A 26018-nucleotide genomic window follows, 5' to 3' on the forward strand; every position below is an offset into this window, starting at 1 on the left:
AATAAAATAAAAAAATAAAAAATCATAGATAATCAAATATGAATAAAAAAAATATAAAAATTGCGACAATTAATCTAGCGACAGTTCGTTTTAAACTATTAACACTTTTCAAATGCCAATTTCCTAATGGTATTACTTTCAACTACATACATATCTATTAACAAGGCATATTTAACTAGGCAAGATCAGTTTTGAGAAAATACTCATTTTTCTTTGAGTCGCTTACAAATCAATAGACAACCTTATAAGTTGCATGTGACCGTTTATTATTCTTCGCAATTGTAGCTCGCAATTATTTTGTAATATCGTCATTTAAAATACGTTATACCATTGACCTTTATTCGATGTGAACTTTGTTGGTCAATGTTTGGCCAATCATAAAATGATGGATGTATACGAGCCGCTGTTTAACCTCCGTACTCATAACAAATTCACCCGGGACAAATGGTCGTTTTTTCGCCTCGTATAACTTGAACATGTCAAACACGTAGGTATTAAAAGGGTTTCGGCCCAAACACCCTTTTTGGTATACACAATAATTAAAAGCGATGTTGTAGTGCAAAACCTTAATGGCTAAAATTCCCTGTAGGATATAGATTTTTGGTTTAATTAATGATTTTCCCGGGTAGGTAAAGCTTATCATAAGGCTTAATGAGTATTTCAGCCCTAAGGTAATCATACTATGCGGTGCATAGAACTCGTGTCTGATGGTAGACGGCAGTAATAACGGCTTAACATCAAGCACACCATAAAGTCGTTGTTAACCCATCTATGCCGTAATAATACAAGAACGCAAGAAGGTAGGATTCTCAGATCACCAATTTCCAAATTTAATATATGTCTATCTATTTGTTCGTAAAATAGGAACAAAATTTAATCGATATTGATTTAACAAGTTTTAGTTTTAAACTTAGGACTTGCAAACAAATGTTACGAGTCGAAAGTCGAAGTACCTATTCAGTGAATTGTGTTTTAAAATATAATTACACAATATACATTTATTTACAACGAATTTATTTATTCAGTTAAAAAGCGTACAAGTAAATTTACGACTGATGACAATCAAACTTGAATTGAAAAAGTTGTATACTTAATAATAGTTCAACATTGAATCAGAAGATAGTATACACATTATACCCCAGAGATTACAATTTCCCCATTTAATTATACGTGATCTGATGGTAGGCTATGTTGACTTATAGCATACCATAGAATCAATATCTTGTGTTATTGGGTCAAGAATGAAGAACGAAAATTAGGCACGGGCTAAGGATGGCGAGGTGGTAGTAACCGTAGGTCGAGGTCAGAGCCACACCACAGTCCCTTAACTTGAGGTTAATATAATTTATCCAAAATTATTTGTCCCCAAATATATATTTCAATTAAATTATTTTCTCAACTGATGTTTTTATTGCTGTACCCTTTTGTGATGGTATAATTTCCTGTCGCCTTTTAGTCGAAAATTAAATTAATTACAATCACTTTATACCAGGATGCAAGCGTTTTTATTTCATTATTTATTACGGTTGGCCTACTGCGACACTATAGAAAATTTTATTACACATCACTAAATTAATCTACAATAAAAAGTGAAACTACTACACGATTCGCTCACTTAGACGCGACGTTCTCATGTAATTTTTTTTAACGCAAAAAAAATTTCCATAATAATATCAAGGTCAAGTACTATACTTACCTGTGCAGACTATAATATAATATGCCCTAACAATTTTGCACCAGCCCATCCTGTATGTTTAGTCCATTTTATAGACGGCTATCTATAGTTCAGTGTTATCTGTGACAAAGTATAATTACATTGAAATTTCAACATACGCAGACGATTAGAAGGACGTCTTTAACTAGTAGCATAGCATAACGTAGGTCAGAAGCGGCTTTACCCATGGTGCAGGGTATGCGAGGCGCACGGCCGCTGTGGTGTTAAGGGCGCTGACCTCAGCACGTTCAATGAATCTGTTATATTTTGTACCTATTTCATGCCTGCACGCTTACTAGAAGGCGTTAGGGTAATAATGATTAATGATTGCACACGGAAGCTACATACAGGCTGGAGACGGCTTACCGTAAGTTGTGGAATAAGTTTTCCTCCTCGTTCGTTTTTTTTTTAATTGCCTAAATGGGTGTATGAACTCACAAACCATCTGGTTTTAAATGATTACCGGATTAAATGCTGCCACCCAACTTGAGACATAAGCTCTAAGTCTCGCTTTACAATTCAATGGCTAAGCCCCTACCCTTCAAACCGAAACGCATTGCTGCTTCACTGCAGAAATGGCTAAGGTGGTGGTATTCACTCGTGCGTTTTTTAATGCAATACGCAGTTATCGAATGTTAACGAATGGCTTCCATTGTGAAGAAGTATTGTATAATAAAACTGAAATTCACAAATAACAAAATTTACGTAATTACTGATGGTGGGACCTCTTGTGAATCCGCGCGGGTAGGTACCACCACCCCGCCTATTTCTGCCGTGAAGCAGTAATCCGTTTCGGTTTAAAGGGTGGGATGTCTATGGGCTCCAGTAACCACTTAACATCAGGTGGGCTGTGAGCTCATCCACCCATAAAGAATAAAAAAATAATTAAAAAAACATTGAGATACAATATTACAATGGAAACTATTTATCAACATAGTATTATTGAGCTATAAAATTTCAACAGAACATCGGATTTCTTAACACCGTACCCCCTTTTCTGAACAAGACTGCAAGATTATGCCAATCGGCCTTGTCAGATATATCTGCGTTATGTAAAATATATGTAAAAACGATGAAGAAAATCAACGTCGTACGCGCCAAAAACCGGTCTCTGCATTCAATGTACATACGTTCTTCGCAAAATTATATATTTTAATATATTTTTTTAGAATATTGATTTGTATTAATGTCGAATAAAATTGCAGTTTTTTTCCTAGTTCAAAGCATTTAACTAAAATGATTGCTACCACACAGAAATAGATCTAAAGCTAATTGCGAAATGAGTTGAAAACAATTTAATAACACTGTTACATACTATTATGATAATACTGTTATATTCAGTAGATTGTGTTATGCAATATAAAAAAATATTTTATTAAAATTTGGCCCTTCGAGTCGAATAAATAAACTCTTCATGTTTGTTTACCAAAACGATATTAAATTTATAAATAGAAATTGAACAAAAAAAATCTTAAAAACCGAAATAAGTAGCAATGCCCAACGCTCAAAACATCGATGAAGAGCAGTTAATGTCATTAAAACTGATCTGACACAGAAATTCATAGTAGTCATAGATTTTACTGGAAGTATGATGTGCTCGCACGATTGCAAACTCTTGGCTATCCCTGCAAAAATTCGACCTTATTTGGCAGCGGAATCCATGTTATAATGTTTGACAGCTCTAGCATCCACTAAATGTCAGGAGATCTGTAAGCTCGTTCGTCTACCTACAGCAGTACTGAAAGGTTGTTAATGAAAATATAATCTAACGTTTCAATATATTTTTTGTTTCAGAATGCTCAACGTGTGGTGACGACGAACTTGGCATTACACGATGGACAATGCCTTTACTAAAAAGCGGAGAAAAACGATATTATTTAGGAATATTCTTCAAGGTATGTTTAAATTTTCTAATACGATATATTTTACGTTATTGGTTATACAGATTAAAATGCCGAAAGCAAGAGAAAATGTATGCAGTGTACTTACACCGCGCATTGTGTTTTTCTCTCAATGCACACGTAAAATAGAAATTAGACTAGTGTTACAAAAAAAAAACATTGCCGCATCGATTGCCCAAAAGTACCAATACTCTATGGAAAAAAAACTCCGTTTATGAATGAAATAAACAAAATCTCTTTAAGTTGATGTTCTTCTTCTTCTTGCTTCGGTTTCCTCATCACGAGGGTCATGACCACCTCCTCGCAACAAGAGTTTATTGCGAACCATTATTTGTTAGTTAAATAGAAATCTACACGAGATGATTGCATAAACGCCGAAATTCATTTGTATGTGTATATATAGGTTCTCAATCATATATACATTTAAAATAGGTAGCGTTGACAAAAACATTCCAACCTATAAGGCAAAATCGAGACTAATGAGGTCTTAGGTGAGCCGTGTTTTTTTTGTTTTTTGTGGGGTTTTATACCCATTTAACGTCAATTAAACAATCTTTATAACTGGCAAAGATAATAATAGTTATTAATAGTTATTAATTACCAATTAGACTATGGCAGTGAATAAAGTATTCATTTCTTTTCACGCGAATAACAAATATATCATTAATCTAAGTAAGTAATCTAACGCTGTCATCTCGCTCACTCAACTCAATGGCAGAATACACCTTGTAACCTATTGACAAGGCTTATTAAAGTATTCTCTATTATAGTCCGTTATTTAAGTCCGATTCTCGATTTCGATTCTCATTTCTAATCAGTATTTTTATAGAGTAGGTATGTTTAAAGTGCAAGAGTCACTTAAAAAGACTCGATTTCCATTAACCATAAATGTATTAAAACGCATTTTTTTTTATTGACAAACAAAAACAAAATGAGTTGGAGCTTCGAGAAAGAATAACTATAACATCTCATTATATGAAACATTTTAACTGCAGACCGTACAACACAGGTGTGATGATAGATACACATAGCTTTCTCTCCGGCCACCTGACTAGTACTTATTGTGTTTCTTATTAAAAAAGCTTCACTTTCTTCGCCATTGCGGCAAGTAATTATTAAATCAAAAGCACGGTCCGATTATATAAAGCTGTTGTGAGCTTTGATTGTGAGTGAATAAGAAACAATTCTCTCAAATAGAAATCTACGATGTACTTAATAACAATAATAATTGTATGTTTTTTGTTAACATTCATCCCGATCAGTTTCTGTTAAAAATAATTCAATGTAATTGAACACAAAATTTGACGTTTAAAGACTGACCAAAAGTCACTTTCGTAAAATCATTCCAAACATTTCTGCAGTCTTCGTCGTATTAAATACAAGAGACAATATACAGGATATACTGCATGATACTGTAAGAGATCTAAAAATAAAATTTACTGGTGGCAGAGCATGTAGTCAGCCCGTATGGCTTGGTACCACCATTGCCTAAGGTAAAAGCACCTATTACGGAGGTATTTCGCAAAATTTGAAAGTAAGAAAGAAAAATAAGCATTTGTAAGTATTGCTAAAGATGGAAAAAAATTTCATCGTCAAAAATGGAATTTAAATTTCGTATTACTGTTGAGTCTATGTTTCTTTTCTAGAAATTACTTATTTAAAAAAATGTTTTAAATAGCCGGGTCGATTTTCCCTAATACGGAGGTATGATTGAGGTCAGAGCCTATTACTGCGGTAGACGGTTCCTAATACAGAGGGTCAGAAATTATATTTATTAAGTTCCGAACATATAATATTTATTAAGTAAATAATATAAATGTGAAGAACTTAAATTGTAAGTTTTGCATTAATTGACCACTTTTAATGAAATTTATAATACAAATGTACCTAGTAAGTATAACAGTGCATTCACACAGGTCGGCTCGGAAAGAAGAGTACATTTTTACCGCGTTTAAAAGTGATTTGGATTGTATTTTAACATGAGAATTCTAGGGAATTTCGAATGTATGTAATACACATAAATAAAATTGGAGTGTCTGTTTGTAATATTGAAATAACCGCTTTTTATCACATGCATATAAATATATATACGGTATATACACCAAAATAACATTTTTTACAATTTTTGTCTGTCTGTCTGTTTGTTCCGGCTAATCTCTGGAACGACTGGACCGATTTTGACGAGACTTTCACTAATAGATAGCTGATGATATAAGGAGTAACTAAGGTTTTTTAGACTTAAACTTAATGGTAAACTTAAGGTAAGTGAAGTTTTCGGCTCAATTCAGACATCGGTGGCAACGGCCGACAGCGATGCGAAGGCCTACCCGATCTTGTGGACCGAATGGTAAACAGTCGACGTCGCCCTAAGCACGTCATTACGGATCTTCCCGATCCATTAACGGTGTTTTAGGTACCTCAAGCACCGGTTACCGTCCTCGCCGAACCCGTCGCTTGCGATGAAGAACTCGAAGAAGAAATCAACCTATAGACGCAGCCCACTGAGTTTCTCACCGGATCTTCTTAGTTGGTCGCGTTTCCGATCCAGTGGTAGATTCTTCGAAGCACTGCTCTTCGTAGGGTCAGTGTTAGCAACACTCCCGGTTTGAGCCCCATGAGATCATCTACACGTCAAGGGGAAGCTGAAATAGCCTGCCAAGGCTATCAGCATTGGTAGGAGAAAAAAAAGGTGCGAAGAGCACTTTCAGCTTTGAAAGAATTTTAAACTTTATCTACATTGTTTTATAGATCAGTATCGCTTGAAAGGATAAAAATGTTCGGTGGCTGATGCGGCGGCCGCTGCCACTGCTGTCTGAATAGAGCTATACATATTTAAGATGAACAAAATAGAATTACTTAATGGTAAATTTATTGAGGACTGCTTAGGAACAAACAAACAAAGCATTTGCTTGACCATCTGTGAACGTTTCACAGATGGTCATCTGTGAATGTAAACAAAAGATAAGAAAGTTTAATAGTTTTATGAATGAGTCTTTGTGCCTTTACCGACTCAATAGAAATATCTGTACGGGATTTCTGGGAATCTGTCATAAATGGTTCATAAAAACAAATCGCTATACCCGAAATTGACGCTATAGTATCCAAAGTCGCTCTTACCGAATGAATTTCCTACGAAAGTATGCTTTACATTCAAGGGACGTAAGTTTGACGTCGCTATAACCGAGGTCGTTATTAATGAAATCCACTGTATTTAATATATTTTAATAACCTTTCACTTGTACACTATTCCCCTCTTATACATCGTATTTCTCTCTGAAAAGGGTTTGCTGGAAGAAAACTCATGAAGAGTTAAGCTCGCCTTTGTACATAGTATTTAGACATTCTTTAAATCTGTTTTTATTGTATTATCTTTTTGTGTAAAATAAGTATAAATAACCTTTCTATTATTTCTATGGAATCCTAAAACTTGTAATTTTATGTTCTATGAATATGACCGTAATAGGAGATCATAGAACCTAACACAGAGTTACCTGGAAATAACTACCACCGTAATAGGAAAACTACTCGTATTTTTTTAATCCTAATTCTGACCCATAAAAATTTCGATAAACAAAGAATGTAAATACTTAATCAAACGATAACAGTTTTTTGGCCCAGATGTGTAAAACTCAAGTCAACAGTTATACAAAACAAATGATTTGTGATTAATTAAAATACACCTTCCTATTTTTACCCCTTCTAAGAAACCAACATTTTGCACTCGACAGTTTTCATATTTAACTAGATTTTTAATGAATAATACATACCGCAGAATATGGTTTCTAATTTACAAGATTAATAATTATTCCAACTAAACTTGGAACTAATTCAATAACTTAATAAATTGAAAGTTATAAACAATTAAATATGCCCAGTATATTTCCTATTTCGGAGTTATACCACCGTATTAGGATTAATCTATAAAATTCGTACCGTATTACGGCGGTATTTTGTTTCTGATTTTTTGAGTAAAAAATGAGTTACATATATGAAACAAGCTATTTAAAAAGTAAGTATAATAGTAGGAAAATGCTATAAATAACACATTAACAAAGTTGAACGACTTATTAATACAAAAAACTTAGTTTCTAAATATTAGTGTACTTATTTTTTTGTTCCGCGTTTGTATGGAAACTCCTCTCACGTTGATGCCGTGCTACAAACTGATAGATCTTGTAGTGTTGTTTATATGCTACACTTGAAAATGTCAGTTATGTTATGAAGTAATAGATTTAGAATAAATAGATTCCGTTTTGGTGAGCTTAAACTGAATAAAACAAGAATAAATGTCTAAAATAGAAATACCACCGTAATAGGAAGCGATTTTGACTACCGCCGTATTAGGAGCTTTTACCTTATTTCTGCCGTGAAACAGTAATGCGTTTCGACTTGAAAGACGGGACAGCTCATGTACTATAAAATTGAGGCTTAGAACTCAAGTCTCAAGTTAGGTGACGGCATTTCAATCTAATAAAAATGAAATGAAATTTTAAATAAGTGATTAATGTAATTACATATAATCAGTAAACTAATTGTTTTCATTTTTCATATAGACACGAAAGATTTGACTCATGTGGTATTTATTTTTAGGTTATACTACGAATAATACTACATAATGCTACAAAATTTTATGATAAAATTCACACACTGAAATTTGATGTCAAGAATTTTTACCAAAAAAAAAACACTCCCATAACAGACTAGTCATTGGAACTTCGCAGATTTTATGACAACACAGCAGATATATCGAATAGAAATTTGACTAAAATGCTAATTTACGTCTCGTTAATACAACGGACAGGTTATTGCTTAACACGTGAATTTTAATTAATACATAGCTGCCATTTAAACGCACGCATTGCAAATTTTGCTAAAAGACTGATTAAATAAATGGACGCATCTTGCCTTGTTTGTAGCATTCACAAATCACAAATATAGCTGATACAGATTATAATCTTATACGCATAACATTTTATTCATTCCAGTGTACCACCTACATATTGGACAAACATAATATGATATTTGTACGTAATCATTCGTTTTTATGATTAGGTTTCCCTATCAGAGATGCGATCAGGTATCCGATTCGTTTATACTTTTTATAAATGTTCTATTTAGGGTGCATGTTCATAGACCCTAAACTTTCTCAACGGTAGCTTAAAAAAACCACTGCGGAATTCTCTAAACTGAAATTAGATTATTTTGCTGATCAATTAACAAGTGAAAACTCCCCTTAACTTGCGCACAAATAGACAGCCCTATAACTGATTTGTACTAATTTAGAACTAAGAGCCAATCTCGTGGAGTCCCGGAGAGAACTTTCTCTACGACCAGTTGTTTTTTTTTTTTTTTTTTTTTTATGATTGAAAGTTTACTGGTGGCCCGAAGGCCTTTCCAGTTTCACCAGGACAGGTGGGCGAGCAAAGGCTCAGCCAAGAGGGGTGGGATTTGCTAACAACTGCCCGAGCGCCTCCGAAGGAGACCTAACAACTCAAGAGCAATTGTTTCGCGAATGAATCTACTACCGGATCGGAATCGCGACCCGCTGAGAAGATCCGGCGAGAAACTCAGCGGGCTGATGCATGGGTTAGGTTGCACGTCGACCTCTTTGTCGAGTTCGACGAGTACGGTTACCGGGGTCCCTAAGCCTGCCCCTAGTATTAGAGCTGAAGGCATCTAATGCAAAGGTTATTGGATCTGATGGATCCGTAAGGACGTGTCTAGGGCGTCGACGGTGACTGGCTCCTGCATGATCAGGATTCGGGGAGTAGTCAGCGGCGGCAACGATAAGGCGATTATCATGACGCATAGCCTTATCGAAGTATCGTTCCGACGCTGACTTCATGTATTTCCGAATTGATTCGAGGCCCAGGTCGTCGTGTAGGTCAACATTCCTCACGAACCACGGAGCCCCGACAGCTAACCTGCAAAAGCGGGATTGTAGGGAGTGCGGGCCGCGTGAGCGAACACCACACTCGCGTAAGTCATGACGGGCCTTATGCAAGTTTTGTAAAGTGTCACCTTGTTCCGAAGGGACATTTTACTCCGCTTACAGATCATGGGGTAGAGTCTACCGAGAATAAACGCGGCACGGTCACGGACTGATTTTATATGCGGGCGGAATGTCATCGATGCATCCAGGGTAACGCCCAGGTACTTGACCTTCCTGGCCCAGGGTATGGGTTGTCTAAAGAGAGTAATCGGGGGTGTGAGATTCCTCCTCCTAATCCGGGAGGAAATCCGTGTGGAGCTTCCCCTCTGAAATAGCACCGCAGTACTTTTCGCTGGGTTGATGTCTATGCGCCATTTTCGGAACCACTGTCCTAGGGCTAGGGCTGCGCTCTGAAGCTTCTTCGCGATTAGGGACTTATTTCTACTAGAATAGTAAACAGTCGTGTCGTCGGCGAATAAAGCTAAATGGGTCGGCGGCGACCGGGGAATATCGTTGACGAATAAGCTAAATAGGAGGGGTGAGAGGACAGAGCCTTGCGGGACTCCAGCTGTGAGAGGTCGTGGGAAGGAGCGGGTTCCCTCGACTCGATATCGAAAAGAGCGGTTCGACAAGAAGTCCCGTATGATGAGCACGAGACTATCCGGCACGCCCATGTTGAATAGTTTGAAAATCAAACCATTGTGCCAGACTTTGTCGAACGCTTTTGCGACGTCGAAGAAGAGAGCTCCCGTGTATAACGGTTTTGGTCGATTAAGCCCCACAAGAATGTGCTCCGTGAGGCGGTGCACCTGTTGAACGCATGAGTGATTTGTACGGAATCCGAATTGTTCATCGATAAGAATGCCCTTGGATGAGACGAAGTCTCTGAGGCGTTTGTAGAGCAGACGCTCATACAGTTTGCCTAGAGACATGAGGAGGCTAATCGGGCGGTAGCTCGTCGGATGATTTTTTGGTTTACCGGGTTTATGTATGCCGATAACGTCCGCTTCTTTCCACACCGCGGGAAAGATACAGTTCGCCATAGCGGCATTGAAAATAGATGCCAACATCACGATGAGTTGGACGGGTAGAAGTTTAATAACGCGGTTGGATATACCGTCGGAACCGGGAGCCTTGCGAGGACGTAGGTCTTTGATCAAGTCTTTAACTTCCATCGGGGTGACGGGTGGTAACGCATCAGAGGGTGGCAAGGAGGCTCTGCGTTCTACCTCACTGTCTACTAATTCTACATGAACAGGGTCCACGGATTGAGTGCTGGGCGTGCACTGGGTTTGCAATGTATCGGCCAGCAGCTCTGCTTTTTCGTCATCATCGAACGCCGCGAGTCGGCCTGAGGGGCCTACGAGGGGGGGCATAGTTACTATCGTATCCGATTTGAGAGTACGAGCTAAGCGGTAGTAAGACCTTTGGGAGGGCGCGAGTCCTTCTAAGAAATCAGACCATCTGGCATCTCGGACTTCGGCGATGCGAGACTTTACGTCGCGTTGTAGGGCACGCATTCTAATACGATTTTCCGCGGTAGGATACCTGTCGTAGGCGCGTATCGAGGCGTTCTTAGCTCTAAGGAGTTCCCTAATATCGTCGGACAATTTGAAGCGGTGAAGGAAGTCCTCCGCTACAACTTGTTTCGATGACCTATCTAATGTCGAGGTGATGTGTGACGTTAAGATGTCTATGGCTTCAGCGGTATCCTGAGGAGACGGGATAGAGTCCGGGTTAAACGGGAGCGATGGTGGATCAGATTCAGCCAGGCTGATGCCCAGCGTGTGCCAATCCACCACAGTCCTCGTGACGGGAACGGAATCGGGAGCGCGACCGAGCTTCATAACGACGGGACGGTGGTCTGAATCTAACTCTGAAACTACTTCGATCGAGTGTAAGCGCAGAGTTACGTTTTTTAATAACGCTATGTCGAGTATATCCGGGCGATGCGCGATATTTAGCGGGTAGTGAGTCGGGGTTAGCGGAGCGACGATATCGAAGGCGAGATCATCGACTAACGCGTCAAGCCGCCTGCCATTCGGGGTTGTGGTGTGTGAGTTCCACCTGATGTGTTTACAATTTAGGTCGCCCGCCAGAATGACAGAGCTCCCCATACCGAGCAGCGCCTCGATATCACTGCTTAGAACGATCTTATCCGGTGGAAGATAAACGGACGCGATAACGATCGGCGCGTGTCCCGTCAGTGAGATTCGGCACACTGATGCTTCGATATTAGCGAGCGCGGGAGGATCGAGCGGGACGCAATGTAGGGCTCTTCTATAGTAAATGACGGTACCACCACCACGGGCAAAGAGCCTGTCGTTCCTGACCATGTTATAGTTCGCGATTTTAGGGTCACGGCGCGCGGGCTTAAGTAGGGTCTCCTGCACTAAAAAGATATCAATTTGGTGGTCACGCAAAAAGTCAGAAACCTGATCACGTTGATTTGCGAGACCGTAAGCGTTAAAAAATCCTATCGTTACGGATAGGGGCTTTATTCTACTTATATACGCCATTGATTACCGGCGGAGTGAGGGGAGGACGTACGTATTTAATGACGCGTATACGTCGGCGTATTCCTGCACAACGGCGATAAAGTGTTGTGCAGTGGAGGCAGCGCGAATGGCGTCGCCCAAAGCGTTAACGCGCTCAAAGTTGATCGACTGAAAGAAGTCGATCGCTAAAGCGAGATTGTCGGACACGGTCGGAGGGCAAGTCGCGGGAGAGGGACGAGTCGCGGGGGCGGGACGAATCGCGGAGGAGGGAGTTGTAGCCGTGTTCGTGTACGGCAGCGGTTTTGCCCAGGCCGAGACACTGGGCACCGCCGCCGGAACGAACGCTGGCTTAGCCTGCGACGCAGAGGGTGCCGAGGCTTTGATGTCTGGGCCGGAAGCTCGGAGGCGGTTTTGGCGGGCGACGCGGCGATTTATTTTAGGGGCTCGGGGGCAACCACGGTAATTCGCGGGGTGACCCTGTGTTCGACACAGGACGCAGCTAGGCGGTTCCGTCGCGGTTTTTTGGTCGCGAGCGCAGAGGGCCGTGGCGTGATCGCCCAAACACTTAACACATCGGGGGCGCGCGTGACAGTTACGGGAAGAGTGCCCGTACAATTGACAGTTATGGCACTGGCTAGGAGTGCCTTTTTTATGGGGGGCTTCGACAGCGATACCAGAGAGCCTACAGACGGTCTGTGTGTTAAAGATTTTCTTACCCTCGGGGGTAGGCTGGAGAGCGACTAGAACCATATTATATGGCTCCCTACCGCGACCGGTGTGCATACGGTGCACAGAATTCACTGGTAGGCCTTGTTCTAACAGGTCGGCTTTTACGAGCTCTACATCTAACTCTTTAGGGATTCCGCGTATTACAACGCGGAGTTCGCGCTCCTCCTGGAGCGTATACGTATGGAAACTTATACGCTCCTTACGGAGGTAAGAAGAGAGGGCCCTATGGTCGTCGGGTGTTTGAACCTTAATTTGAATGCCGTTCGCGAGGTTACGGGCATTCGTGAAATTTATATTTTTGGCCTTAAGGGCCAGGCAAACTCGATCCCAAGCTGCCTTCTCCTGAAGGATAACCGGGGGAGGGGTCTGGGTTTTATTTTGTGCCACCGGACGCGGCGACGGAGTGGCACGGGCTGGGGGCGCAACGGGAGTCTGAGGGCGGGGGCGCGACGCGTTCACGGCTTTGCTAATTTTAGCGGCCGCGGGAGCTCGAGACTCCGCGGCACGCTTCTTACCCTTCTGTACCAGGGTGAATCCATCCGTCGATGAGGCGGGGGCGAGGTCGACCTCCATGTCCGAGTCAGAGTCGGAGCACGAGGAGGCGGGTGCAGGCGACCTACGAGCAAGTGTAGGTGTTTTAGAGGGCGCGACGGAGGCCGCGGATGATCGCTCAGCTGAAACGATGGTCACGGCGGACGACGCAGCAGCTTTTCTCGCCAGTATAGGCGACACGGGAACGGCAGGCACGACAGAGGCTGCGGTGCTCAATGCAGAAGCTCTGCACGCAGGTACAGGCGACGCAGGAGCAGCGAGCGCGGCGGAGTCCTCGAGAGGGCTCGCAGTGTGATTGGCCTTGAAGGCCAAAAACTCCGAGGCGAGCTGTGGGTGGCGAAGTCGGAGGAATTCCGCGAATACAGCGTCCATGATCGCTGAGTACCCAGGTGGGGCGGCCCCGGGTCTTGAAAACACTCGCCTTGCGGCGAGGCCCCAACTTCTCGGACCTGAGCGGTTCTATTGAACACAGGTGGCAATGCGGCGCGATTACTACAGGACAAAGAAAAAGCACAACAAAACAGAAATTACGAAAAGAAACAAAACAAATAAATACTTGCAGGAAACCACTTTGTCGGCAGATGTACCACGAACACAGAAACAACAAAAGGAAACAAAACAAATAAAAACTTCCAGAAAGAGCACTTAGTCGGCAGATGTACCACAAACACAGGCCGCGCGAACAATGGCCGGGCTAACAAAAGCCGGGCGAACAAAGACCGGGCGATCGAGTGGACGATGAGCACGTCCGCACGTGACGGGTGCCTCTATCGGAATGACGACCAGTTGTGTGACGAACGACGTCCATATTAAATTAGTATTATTTTTTTTTCATGTGAAACTAACTATTGTCGTCGATTGAAGAAAGACAATCAGAAAATTCTTTCTACAGAAAACAAGATTTTGTTATCACTCTTTTTAGATAAATATGTATATGAATTGAAATTACAATATTTTTTTCTTGTTCACAAATAGGCTTATTCTGAATCGTGTTTTAAAATGAGTAGGTGATTCGATATTAAAATATTTTCAATCAAAGCAGCTATATATTTATTGATATGATTAACTTTCATAATTAATATAGTATTTTCATCGGTTTCTCGAGTCGCATAACAAATCAAAACTACTTTTGAGGTTTTATTTCGCGTTATTTATTATGATTAAATTATTCCCGATCTTTAGTCATCCGTGACTACAAAAACTGTAAGTTATTAGAAACTATATAACGACGACGGATAATATTACGACAATAAAAAAACGTGCCTAAAAGTAGTATTATTTCCATAATCATTAAACAATACGATGCAATATAAAGTGTGTTTCCGCTACGATAAATCAGATAATACTATATAGCCTAGTATTCATAATTGTACAACTCGTCAATTTAGAATTTATTTGCTGCCACGCTTATTACGTTTTACGACCGCAATGCAGTTACAAAACGGAGAGCGACCGCGACACAATACGTCGTCAATGTTAACAATCAACGCAAACGCACGCGCTTCCTATTGCATAACAACAGCTTAGCAGACAAATCTATGCTTACGAATATATTCGATTTTACATAATAAGCCACACATATTTGGAGTTCAGCAATATTTTAATAGACACATTTTGATCGCCAGTAAATCGCTTACATGTCATTATTTTCTAGAAAATTGCACTTTAAGAACGAAACAAACGAAATCAGTAAAAAACCACACTGAGTCGGTTAGCAGGCTTGCTGTTCTGTTGCACATAAGTGATAACTAAATCTCTTCAACAAGATAAAATAAAGTCTACTTTAAGAATTTAAGTCGAAGTCAAGTTCCAGTAGAGGTTGTGCTAACTTTCGAAGAATGTGATTTTTTTTTTCCTACCTATGCTGATAACCTTGGGAAGCTATTTCCGCTTCGCCCTAACATGTAGGCTCAAACCGGAACGTTGCTAACACTGGCCCTAGCAAGAGCAGTGCTTCGCAGAATCAACCACCGGATTGGAAGGAATGTGATGATGGAGCATAGTTACAATCGCTCATAGGTATCGGCGGCGCAGACAATCCGCTGCCTACTGCTAAGGATTTTTTTCAAACCTCGTTTTAAGATATGACAAACACAGAACGCATAAATCTTTTGCGATAGAAATAGGTACGGCGGACGTAAACTTGTGAGCTTGCACTACGACCTGGGACCGTAATTCGTTAATTTTAAAGGCTTAATTCCCTGAATTCACTTTGTATTGGCTTTGCTATCGTATGTTCCAAGACCTGCTTAAAATTCCTCACTCCGATCTAAATATAAACCAAAAATTGTATGCATTCATTCAATGCAGTTACGGAAATAAAATGTTTGTTTTACTTAATTCTACACACACAACAATACTGAACGATGAAATTCAAATATGCTACAAATTCCAAATAAAAAAAACCGTATGCGCTCCCTGTTTATGCACTTTCGGTTTTCTTGTTCATTACCTAATCCACTTCAATTTACGGAGATGAATTTACCGGTCTGTTAACAATGCAACTGGCACAGTGTTTCTCATAATCATAATAACAATTATATGTAACTAGCTTTCCGCCTGGCGCTTCCTTGTTGGCCTGCTTCTACAATTTATTTTAATATGAACCCAGTTTTAGTAATGTGAACGTACCTACAGCCATCATAGTTCGGCCATTTTGTTCTAAATATTTACCTACAAATTAAATAAAGTAATCTGCCTTGATTGTGATAATCTTTCTATTCGTGACCGATGCTGATTTTGATATAATCGAGGCGCGGTTTAAAAGAAATTGAGAAACAAACAGAGGCAGCCAACGATTTTACTTTATATTATTTGGAAATGAGTTTAATTGGGTTGCTTCGTTATGAAATTAATAACAATTTAAAACCGAGATAAGGAATGTAATCCAAAACTGTTCATTATACTTATCTTATGAAACTGATAGGTTCGGATGTTTTTACATTTGTGTGTTTTTCTGTTTTTGCCCGTTTAATGATGTCGATTTATAATGAATCTTGAAATCATGATAGGGTTAAGACGTAAAGCTGCTATACTTTCTGATTTGAAGGGCGGAGTAGTCGAAGTACAATACTCGAGACCTGAAACTTAGAACTGATGTGTCAAGATCGGTGACGGCATTTGCGGAGTTGATGTCTATGGCTTCTGATAACAACTTAATACCGGGTAGACTAACAGTGTGCTTAGTGCGAGTTTTGTAACGCTCTCGATAGCGAGCCAGTTTGCTCAAATTTGTATGCAATTGGAACAGCGCCCCTAGCGGCAAACGTACCCGGTGTTATTTTGTGAGTGCGAGTTCATATTAACGTTGTGATCTCGTAACCGAGTAATTTTATCGAAATGAGTACCACGAATGACATTTGTGCGAGTGCGTGTTACAAATTAGTGGGTTTTAACGTTTCGATCGAGTATTTCTTTAGTAGTTCTATTTTTCCAACTAGAGAGGCAAAAGTATCATGCCATAAAGCCTAATCTTTTTTTATGAAAAATGATAATATGGAGTGAAATGGATTTGATTAATTTGAAGCATTAATCAATTGGCATGGAATGAAATGAAATGAGATCAGATAATATGGGATAAAATATAATCTCTGCAAAATGCTGATTATATACTGAGATTTTTTTCAGTGGACCTTTTCGAAGACTTCGAGAAGCTACGTCCAGCGGTTTTGTTATTTTTTCTTAAATTTTTGCACTTTCACAGATACTATACAGTTAATAAACCCACGTTACTTTGTTATTGCATAGATGGGTGGACGAGCTCCCGGCCCACCTAATCTTAAGTGGTTACCGGAGCCCATAGACATCTACAACGCAAATGCCGCCTCCCACCTTGAGATATTAGTTCTAAGGTCTCAGTATAGTTACAACGGTTGTCCCACCCTTCAAACCGAAACGCATTACTGCTTCACGGCAAAAATAGGCAGGGTGGTGATACTTACCCGTGCGGACTCACAAGACGTCCTACCACCAGTAATTACGCAAATTAATTTTGCGGGTTTGATTTTTATTACATGATGCTATTCCTTTACAGTGAAAGTCAATCGTAAACATTTGATAAGTACGTATTTCATTAGAAAAATTGATACCCGCCGGCGGGATTAGAACACCGGTGCATTGCAAGATACGAATACACCGGACGCCTTAACCTTTAGGCCAGGACGGTCTCAAAATTACACTTATACACGAAGAAATATTAAATACGCATAAACTAAGAAACATTAAATAGACAAAATAAAACAATTCACACAATTTAGCTCCTCGCGGTCCCTCCAAAATGTCTTTTCATCTTTTTTTCCTAGTTGTTCAATTGTAAATGAATAAATCAAAATCAAATCGAGTTTACGTTCTATACGGTGAAAAATGAAGAATTGTGAGTGTGAGTTGAGATATGCTACTCGCTTCGCAGGGCGTTTATTCACCGAGAGCAGCAATAATATTATTTCTCGTATATTGGTAGCACGTGATGTTTTGGCATTAGACCGTCTAAATGAAATACAACGCATTTTAACAGCATTTTAATGGGAACCAACTACTTTCAAAATTATTCGGGTAATGTCACGTGTTCAATACTATTTTGTACCTTTAGAATTAAAGTGACTCAACCCAAAATTCTTAGTTTCTGCTAAACTTCAATATTGTAATACAATAATTGTATTTTTTTAGTTTTTCGGTTTAAACACTTTAAGGCATGCCATTTTATTTGAAAAAGACAGAAAGAGTACTTTGTCCTTTTCTAGACTAAAAGAGACTGTTTAATTTTATAAGCTGATAGAATAATATAGAAAAGAATAATAGGATACCCTCTAATCGTCACATTGGAAAAAGGTATGGCTTTATCATTTTATCATTTAAATTATTTTTTATTGCACTTATAAAACTAATTTAATTTACAATATGTAACTACATATATCTATAACTAATCCGTACTTGTCAAATTCCTCATAAATTGTCAATATTCTTAATAAAATTCCTATTAATAATATACAAGTGCAAATGTTGAGCTGCTTGCTAGAAATGATATAATAGTGTTTTGTTTTTTTGTTGTTTCCTTGTAGGCTGCCTGTAATAATCTAAATCTGTGTGAAAGGCAATAAATGATTTTATTATTATCTACTAATGGTAGTCCAGTAATCGAAATTTGACCATAATTTATTTAAATTTTAAGTTTGAACATTATTATAGTTCTATTGTCACCTTTCTATTATCATCATTTCTATAATAATCATTGCTCTATGTCGCCAAGGCTACATTATAGAAAAATAATATTAAAGACAAAAAATCTATTCTCAATTTGACCACAGATTGATAAATCAATAAACAAAAAAGTATAAATGCATGTGTGTGTGTGTGTGTGTGTCAAATACATGGTAATGTGTGTAAGGTTTTTTTATTCATTTAGTTTATTTCTTTATTGTTTATGAACAATTAAAAAAAAAATATTAGCAATCTGCACTACTTCTCTATATTTTCTATAAGTGTGGGAAATTTCATACTTCTCCGTCCGCGCAATTTTCGTAAAAAGGAGTACAACATTTTTGCTCCACGTATTACCTACTTAAAATGTAGGTTCTTAACAATAATACATAAGTGTTTTGAAATATAAAACTAATCTTAAATTTTTTAGTTATACCACTTCCATTCAAAGGGTGCAATTTCGTAAACAAACTTTGCCGTAATGGCGTAACCTTTAAAATACACGAAAACTGCCCAGCATAAACATATTTTTTTAGTAACTTTAATAGAAGTATTAGAATTAGAAGTTTATTATAGAATTTATTTAATTGTAATTACATATTTAGACATACTTAACATAATTAATCTTGGAATAGGTAATTATTTCAGCTTTTTTTAATTAAGAAATTATGTTTTACATAGGTTTAATCATTTACCCGTTGAACGTTTATAAAATGATTGTATTTACGGTAATAGTGTTGATGATCTTCATTAGGTGGCCTAAATATACTAAAATTATTACGAGCATCCATCCTTATTTATAAATGTGTAAAGAAGCAAAATTATTATTACATTGTTCAAATTTCTATATAATTTATAAATATAAATCTGTACGTATGTACCTGTAAATATGTATATTGCGCGCGCGTGTGTGTGTGTGTGCGTGTGTATGTGCGTATGTGTATATATTTCTATAATAGATAGGTACACAGTGTGCAATTCATTTCGAAATTATTCTTGCCCATCTAATGGTTGTCTGGAAGAGATCACTCTTAGCAATAAAACCAAGAAAGAATGTTTCACAATATTTATTCATTTTGTGTACAATAAAGAATACTCTTTCACTGGTGGTAGGACCTCTTGGGAGTCCACACGGGTAGGTACCACCACCCCGCCTATTTCCGCCGTGAAGCAGTAATGCGTTTCGGTTCGAAGGGTGGGGTAGCCGTTGTAACTATACTGAGACCTTAGAACTTATATCTCGAGGTGGGTGGCGCATTTACGTTGTAGATGTCTATGGGCTCCAGTAACCACTTAACATCAGGTGGGCTGTGAGCTCGTCCATCCATCTAAGCAATAAAAAAAAAACAACTCTATCTCACTCTCTCTCTCTCATCAAACAACTCTTTAAAAAAAAGCAATGATTTAATAAGAATTAAATGAAAAAGCAAAGAATTAATATGTATTTACAACTAGCTAGACGTCTATAAAATTTTCTAACCGAAAAAATATATGTGTATAAACCATTAGAATAGATAAAACCTTAAAAAACAACATTATTATTAAAAACGAAAGAAAAAATCTTGATATTGTATTGGTTTCACGGCAAAATTTTTAGTGACTACTTAACTTGCTTGAAAGTGAAGAAATACTCTCAAAATCCATTAATTTGCAACTCGCACTCGCACATACAATAATCGAGAGGCTCACTTCGGTAAAGCTATTCGATACATGAGACAGCAACATTAACAAACCTTCTCTCTCCCACAAAATGAGATTCATAAGCTTACCACTAGGTGGCACTGATACAACCTCACACAAATTAAACATATCATTAACATCGACTGAGTAATTAAAAAAACTCGCACTAAGCACAGGTACATTACCCATTACCCGAATAATTATAAATATCGTTAGAAAGCTTGGCATTTCAATTAAACGCCTTAAAAAAACCCTTGCGTGCTACCAATATAAAAGAAAAAATTATCGCTTCTCAAGATGAATAAACGTCCTGCAAATCAAGTAACTTGCACTCAGAGCTCCGCACGTTTCACCGTGAAGAGCGTACACTCGATGCGAGTCATTCGATTCGATTTTTGAAACTCGCACTAAGCCTACAGATCGTGTACGTATTTAGTGCATTTAAAATTCTATTTCTGCTCTGCCTATTTCTGCCGTGAAGCGATAATGCGTTTCGGTTTGAAGGGTGGGGCAGCCGTTGTAACTATACCGAGACCTTAGAATTCATATCCCAAGGTGGGTGGCGGTATCTACGTAGTAGATGTCTATGGGCTTTGGTAACCACTTAACAGCAAATGGGGTGTGAGCTCGTCCATCCATATATGAAATTTTTTTTTTTTTTAAATAATAACATTCTTAAATCATGCATTTAAGCTTGTATCAAAAAAATTTGGTATGAAACCTAAGCGAGGTCCCTCAGCTGTCGCGGGTTTGAGACTCAGCACATTACACTACTAATCTGCAAATGACAAAGACCAATTTATCTGATTTTCATGGCAGTTTTGCAACTTTCGGTATATTTAATTTTGATGAATCCGTTTTTTTTTAAATAATCATACTATTTAAATAAGTAATTTATTCTACGAATTAAGCAATAAACAGTGAAGTCAAGTACCTAAAAATTAATAACATTTATTCAAACTTGTTTTAGTGACAGGGAAAGTGAGCTTCACATTAACAAAGAATCTGCTAACTCATGCCATAAGAATGTCTGTTTAAAGCCAACCAGCTTAAGTACCTATTCGTAAATTTATTATGAGATTATCCAAACAATTATGTATGCGTCTTGCATGTGAAATATTGAACGTTGCTTGGCAACGACTACCGCTGTTTAAGCAAACAACCATGGTGGTCACACAATCCATTGTAATCACATGATAATAATACATTAACCACAGAGGCTACTTACAAATATATACATATTACACAAAATAATGTTAAATAAATTTTAAAAAAATCACGAAAATCTATTGCAAAATAACATAGCCAATTTTCAAGTCAGTTATGTCTCTAGTAGATCTTGCCACTTCGATAAAGCGGCACGACACGAGAACCCTCTCATCGTGGCCGCCGGTAACTACATTCCCGATCCTGCGGACAGAATGGAAAGCAGTCGACATCGCCCAAAACACGTCATCTCGGATCCTCCCGATCCACTAACGGTGCTTTTAGGTACTTCAAGCACCGGTCACCGTTCGAGCCCTTCGTCGCAAGCGACGGGTTCGACGAGTAAATTAACTCTCAGACACAGCCCACTGAGTTTCTCGCCGGATCTTCTCAGTGGGTCGCGTTTCCGATCCGGTGGTAGATTCTGCGAAGCACGGCTCTTGCTAGGGTTCGTGTTAGCAACGTCATCAGGTTTGAGCCCCGTGAGCTCACCTACAAACGTTAGGGTTACGCTGAAATAGCCCCTAAGGCTGTCATCAGCTTAGGTAGGAAAAAAAAAAAAAAAAGTAGATCTTGCTGTCTCTTTCGCACTGCCGCTGTAATTATTGTGACATCACGTAACGTCATTTACATCTTCTGTTTATTATTTGACGATAAAACTTTCTAGTCACCTAAATCTAACTTAGCCGTCCGCCGCTCATAAATACGCAAACGTACACCATAACAGACATAGTACATGTAAAACTGCTAAGATGTTTTCCGCATTTTAAAAACCAGGTACTTGTTACGTGAGTTCCAGAAACGACCATAATGAGATAGGTTTTTTTTCAATCAACGACGTCGCTTGTGACAGCTACCGTCCATGCAGATCTAGTTGGTACATTGGACATGTAAATAACTACGAGGAGCAAAACACATACAAAATTATATTGTTTATTCAAAAAAAATTTAAAATATGTGTCAGCAGCAGTCTTTAGTAAAATCACACAGTGTTTTTACATTCTCTTCTGCCTTGGTGACACAGAGTGGATCTTGACCTTCGAAATGAGATCTCTATATTACTCCCGACCTTGCAGCCTCTCTCTTTCTATAAATTTAATGTGACTCATGCGCCTTCGACGTAACTCACTCTGCACAGAGGCCGCGACATTGTCTTACTTCGAATTATACTCATAGGAGAGTAGACCTACGATCTATGCGGCACATACCATAGATCCATATTAAGTAAGAGTAATATAGAACATAACAACGAAACACAAAAGTTGATTGTTATCAAGCAAAAGAAGGCAAGCAAACGATATTTACATGGATGGAGAACATTATACAAAAAAGAACGCTTGTAATAATAAGATAATAATAATAAAAAGTTGTAATAAAAAAATTGTAAAGTAATAAAAAGATGGAGTGACCAAGTGTCCGGGCATCTGGACACGAAATTGAGCCACGCACTTTTGTGCAACTGACCGATATAATTCGCTAAAAATTACAAAAAAGTCACAGGCTGCAGCATCACGATGCCTAACAATGAGCAATCGGCTGAAGAAGGAGGAAGAGGAGTAATAATAAGGAACCATGTTACTCTGCCAACCACTTGCACATTTGAGTTGAAGTCATTATTCGATTTGTAGGAATATTTGTCCTACCCTACAAATCACAACGGAGACGCAGTGGGTAGAAGAAAAAGATTTGTGTTGTCCAAAATTACTGAAATATTCTAGTATATTTTGAAATAAATAAAATATAGTAATTTATATGGGTGTTCACAAAAAAAGTACATTACACCACTCACACCATTGCTTGCCATAATACAGAATTTCATGTGAGAAGAATATTCCCTAAAATATATGTATTAACGCACTAGCTCAACATTTACTATGCTAAAAGGTCGAACACCTTTCGTAGTAAATTCGTATTTATATATACCTAATAATTTTAGTGAACTTGCGAAAGGTCATGCGGGACCATTGACATTGTGCGTTACCTGATTCTAACTGTGATACGTAGAATAGATCAAATACTTTATTTAACAAAACATTGCTTTCTTCGTAAACTGTATATGTCTATGATAATAATAGTGTGTCTGGCTACCGATCACAGTATACATATTATTATGTATATACGACCTCTGGTTTCTGAGTCTCCTGAAAATTCTTGCCTGTCAAATACCTGACGTAGCAAAACATATCTCATGCGACTAAGGCACTACTAGTCGTCAAGCAATAGGGGGTGTGAGTCGGTCTGACTACAATATGGTTACCGCTCTCAAAGTGTAGCCTAAAATCTCGCTGCTCTCTCCTGAACCAAAAAAAACCTATTGCCTTACGTAACCTTACGTACGTACGTTTCTAATTCCTAAGCTTACTGTTCCTGTCTTAAACTGTGGCCATATTGCATGAAAATGCAAGCCCGTATATTTATCGCCACCAATTGAATCAAGTTTCTCGACTACCTATTATGCTAGCTATGACCAAGACCATTAATATAGGCTCTAGGTAAATTGGAAAACGGATATGTCGTGGAATTCGTCATCGAGTGAAAGGAAGTGACGTCAAATACGCAGCCCGATGAGACAAGTTGTTGTGTTTTCTCATTATATGACATGCAATCGCCAAGGTTGATAATGAAATTCAGTTTTATAGATCCTATTACATGTGTACCGGTCGATCTAATAAAAACAGACTTTACGCATGACTGATTTGCGACAAGGACACATGCATTAGGTTTAAAGGGGGGATAGTCGGTATTCAATAGAGATTTGGCTTTCATGTCTTAAGGCAGATGGATAAACTCACACTCCACCTGATGTTAAGAGTCTACCGGAGCCCATAGATATCTGCAACGTACAGCCCCCCCCCCCTACACATGCTGCACCACCCTTCAAACCGAAACGTATTACTGCTTCATGGCAGAAATAGGCGGGGTGGCGGTACCTACCTGTGCGGACTCGCGAGACGTCCCACCATCAGTAAATTACCCAGTTTAATAAATTCATAGGCTCTGGTAACCACTTCACACTAGGTGAGTCGTGAGGTCTGGCTCATTAAAGCAATAAAAACTATACTACTACTATAGGGTACTGCTTTACAGGTATAATATTTATACTGGTATAAATGAATGTCTGTTTTCGTATATACACCTTTATGTATATTCCCATACGTTTTATATGATTGACATCATTATCGTAAGGTCAAATAAACTGTGTAAATTATATTACATAGAAATTTTATTTACTAATGACATGAAAATAAATATTGAATCGTCGAGGTTTCCAACTGAGTATCCTTATTATCGACACAGCTTGAAAGCTTCTTAGACTATACAAATATAAGAGATTTATCAAAATTATATATGTATGTATTTTAACACTCATTGTCTTAGTAGTTAGACTGACAGAGCAGACCACAGCTCATAGTAACCCACAGACGCCATAACAATATGACACTGCTCATTTTTATTTTTAAAATCAACGCGCTGGCGATATATGGGCCAACAGATGATAGGAAATAACAATCAAAATAAATTTATTGTAATTTTATTTTAATGAACTTATAAAGGCAATCCTTCTTATGTTTGTCTTCTAATCTTATATTTCTCTATTGGTATAGCTTTAATAACTTTAATAACGAACATACTTTAAAGTATCCCAAACATGATATTTTACGCGACTTTAAATTTTAAATTAAAAAAAAAACAATTTGCCACGTGGACTTGTTGTTTTTTTAGTTCAAACTAAGAACAAAACACATATGAAATGATATGAACTTTACTCTGTAACGATTACTTTGGGAAAGGCATATTTAGATTACAAAAATATCTTTTTTTTCTGGTTTATTTCAGGCTAATTGGTTCAAAGCCCAGCAATACTGCAGGTTCCATGGGATGCACCTCGCTTCCATATCATCGCAACAGGAAAACGATAAACTGGAGCAATACGTTAAGGACTCAGGTATAATATATTTCCAGAAATTTTACACGTTCTGTAGATGCATTTTTGACCACAATATTTCAGTTGTCGTATGCGAACAAGTCAATTTGATCAGGACTATTTCAGTTTTATCAAATTCGTTATAAAATTTGTTTCAAATATTAATGGTGCAGCGTTAATAAGATTTCAATTCAAAATAACTATTCGGACGAACTCAAAGTCAATCTGGCTTCCGTTTCCAAATTGAGTACCACCTCCATGTTTTATGTTTTCCTGGAAGTCAAGTTTACGTAACATCAACGTGCTTACCAGAGTTCACGTTTTGTAGCTTATTGGTAATGTGTTTTTTTGTTTTTTTATGATTTTTTTATTTATTGGGCACACAATATACATCACAAGCTAAAAAAATACATAAAAAACACAAGTGAAAAGAAACAAAATCTGTCTTGCAACATAAGCCATGTGCGCACGACTAAACAAGACAAAGTGCTGAATTTGTACACAATGTTTCTTACAACTATACGACAAAACAACACGATAACGAAAACTAATTTAACTAAAGCGCTATGACATGTCCTTCTTTAAAAGAGGCTTGTGGAGAGTATTAAGCGATAGGCAGCGGCTTGGCTCTGCCCCTGGCATTGCTGAAGTCCATGGGCGACGGTAACCACTCACCATCAGGTGA

The 26018-nt window shown here is 38.4% G+C and overlaps 1 protein-coding gene across 2 annotated transcripts in view; it reads left to right on the plus strand.

Moving 5' to 3' along the window:
- Window positions 1-26018, plus strand: part of LOC101739843 (C-type lectin 37Da) — a 91292-nt gene that overhangs the window by 62095 nt on the left and 3179 nt on the right. For both annotated transcript variants that reach the window (XR_009974276.1, XM_038013974.2), the window contains exons 4-5: window positions 3509-3609; window positions 25246-25354. Coding sequence is in view for 1 of the 2 variants with exons in the window: in XM_038013974.2 (XP_037869902.1) it covers window positions 3509-3609; window positions 25246-25354 (210 nt within the window). In the remaining variant the exon portion in view is untranslated. The remainder of the gene's footprint in view (window positions 1-3508; window positions 3610-25245; window positions 25355-26018) is intronic.

Source organism: Bombyx mori, chromosome 11, assembly GCF_030269925.1.
Source record: "Bombyx mori chromosome 11, ASM3026992v2".
Classification (NCBI taxonomy): Eukaryota; Metazoa; Arthropoda; class Insecta; order Lepidoptera; family Bombycidae; genus Bombyx; species Bombyx mori.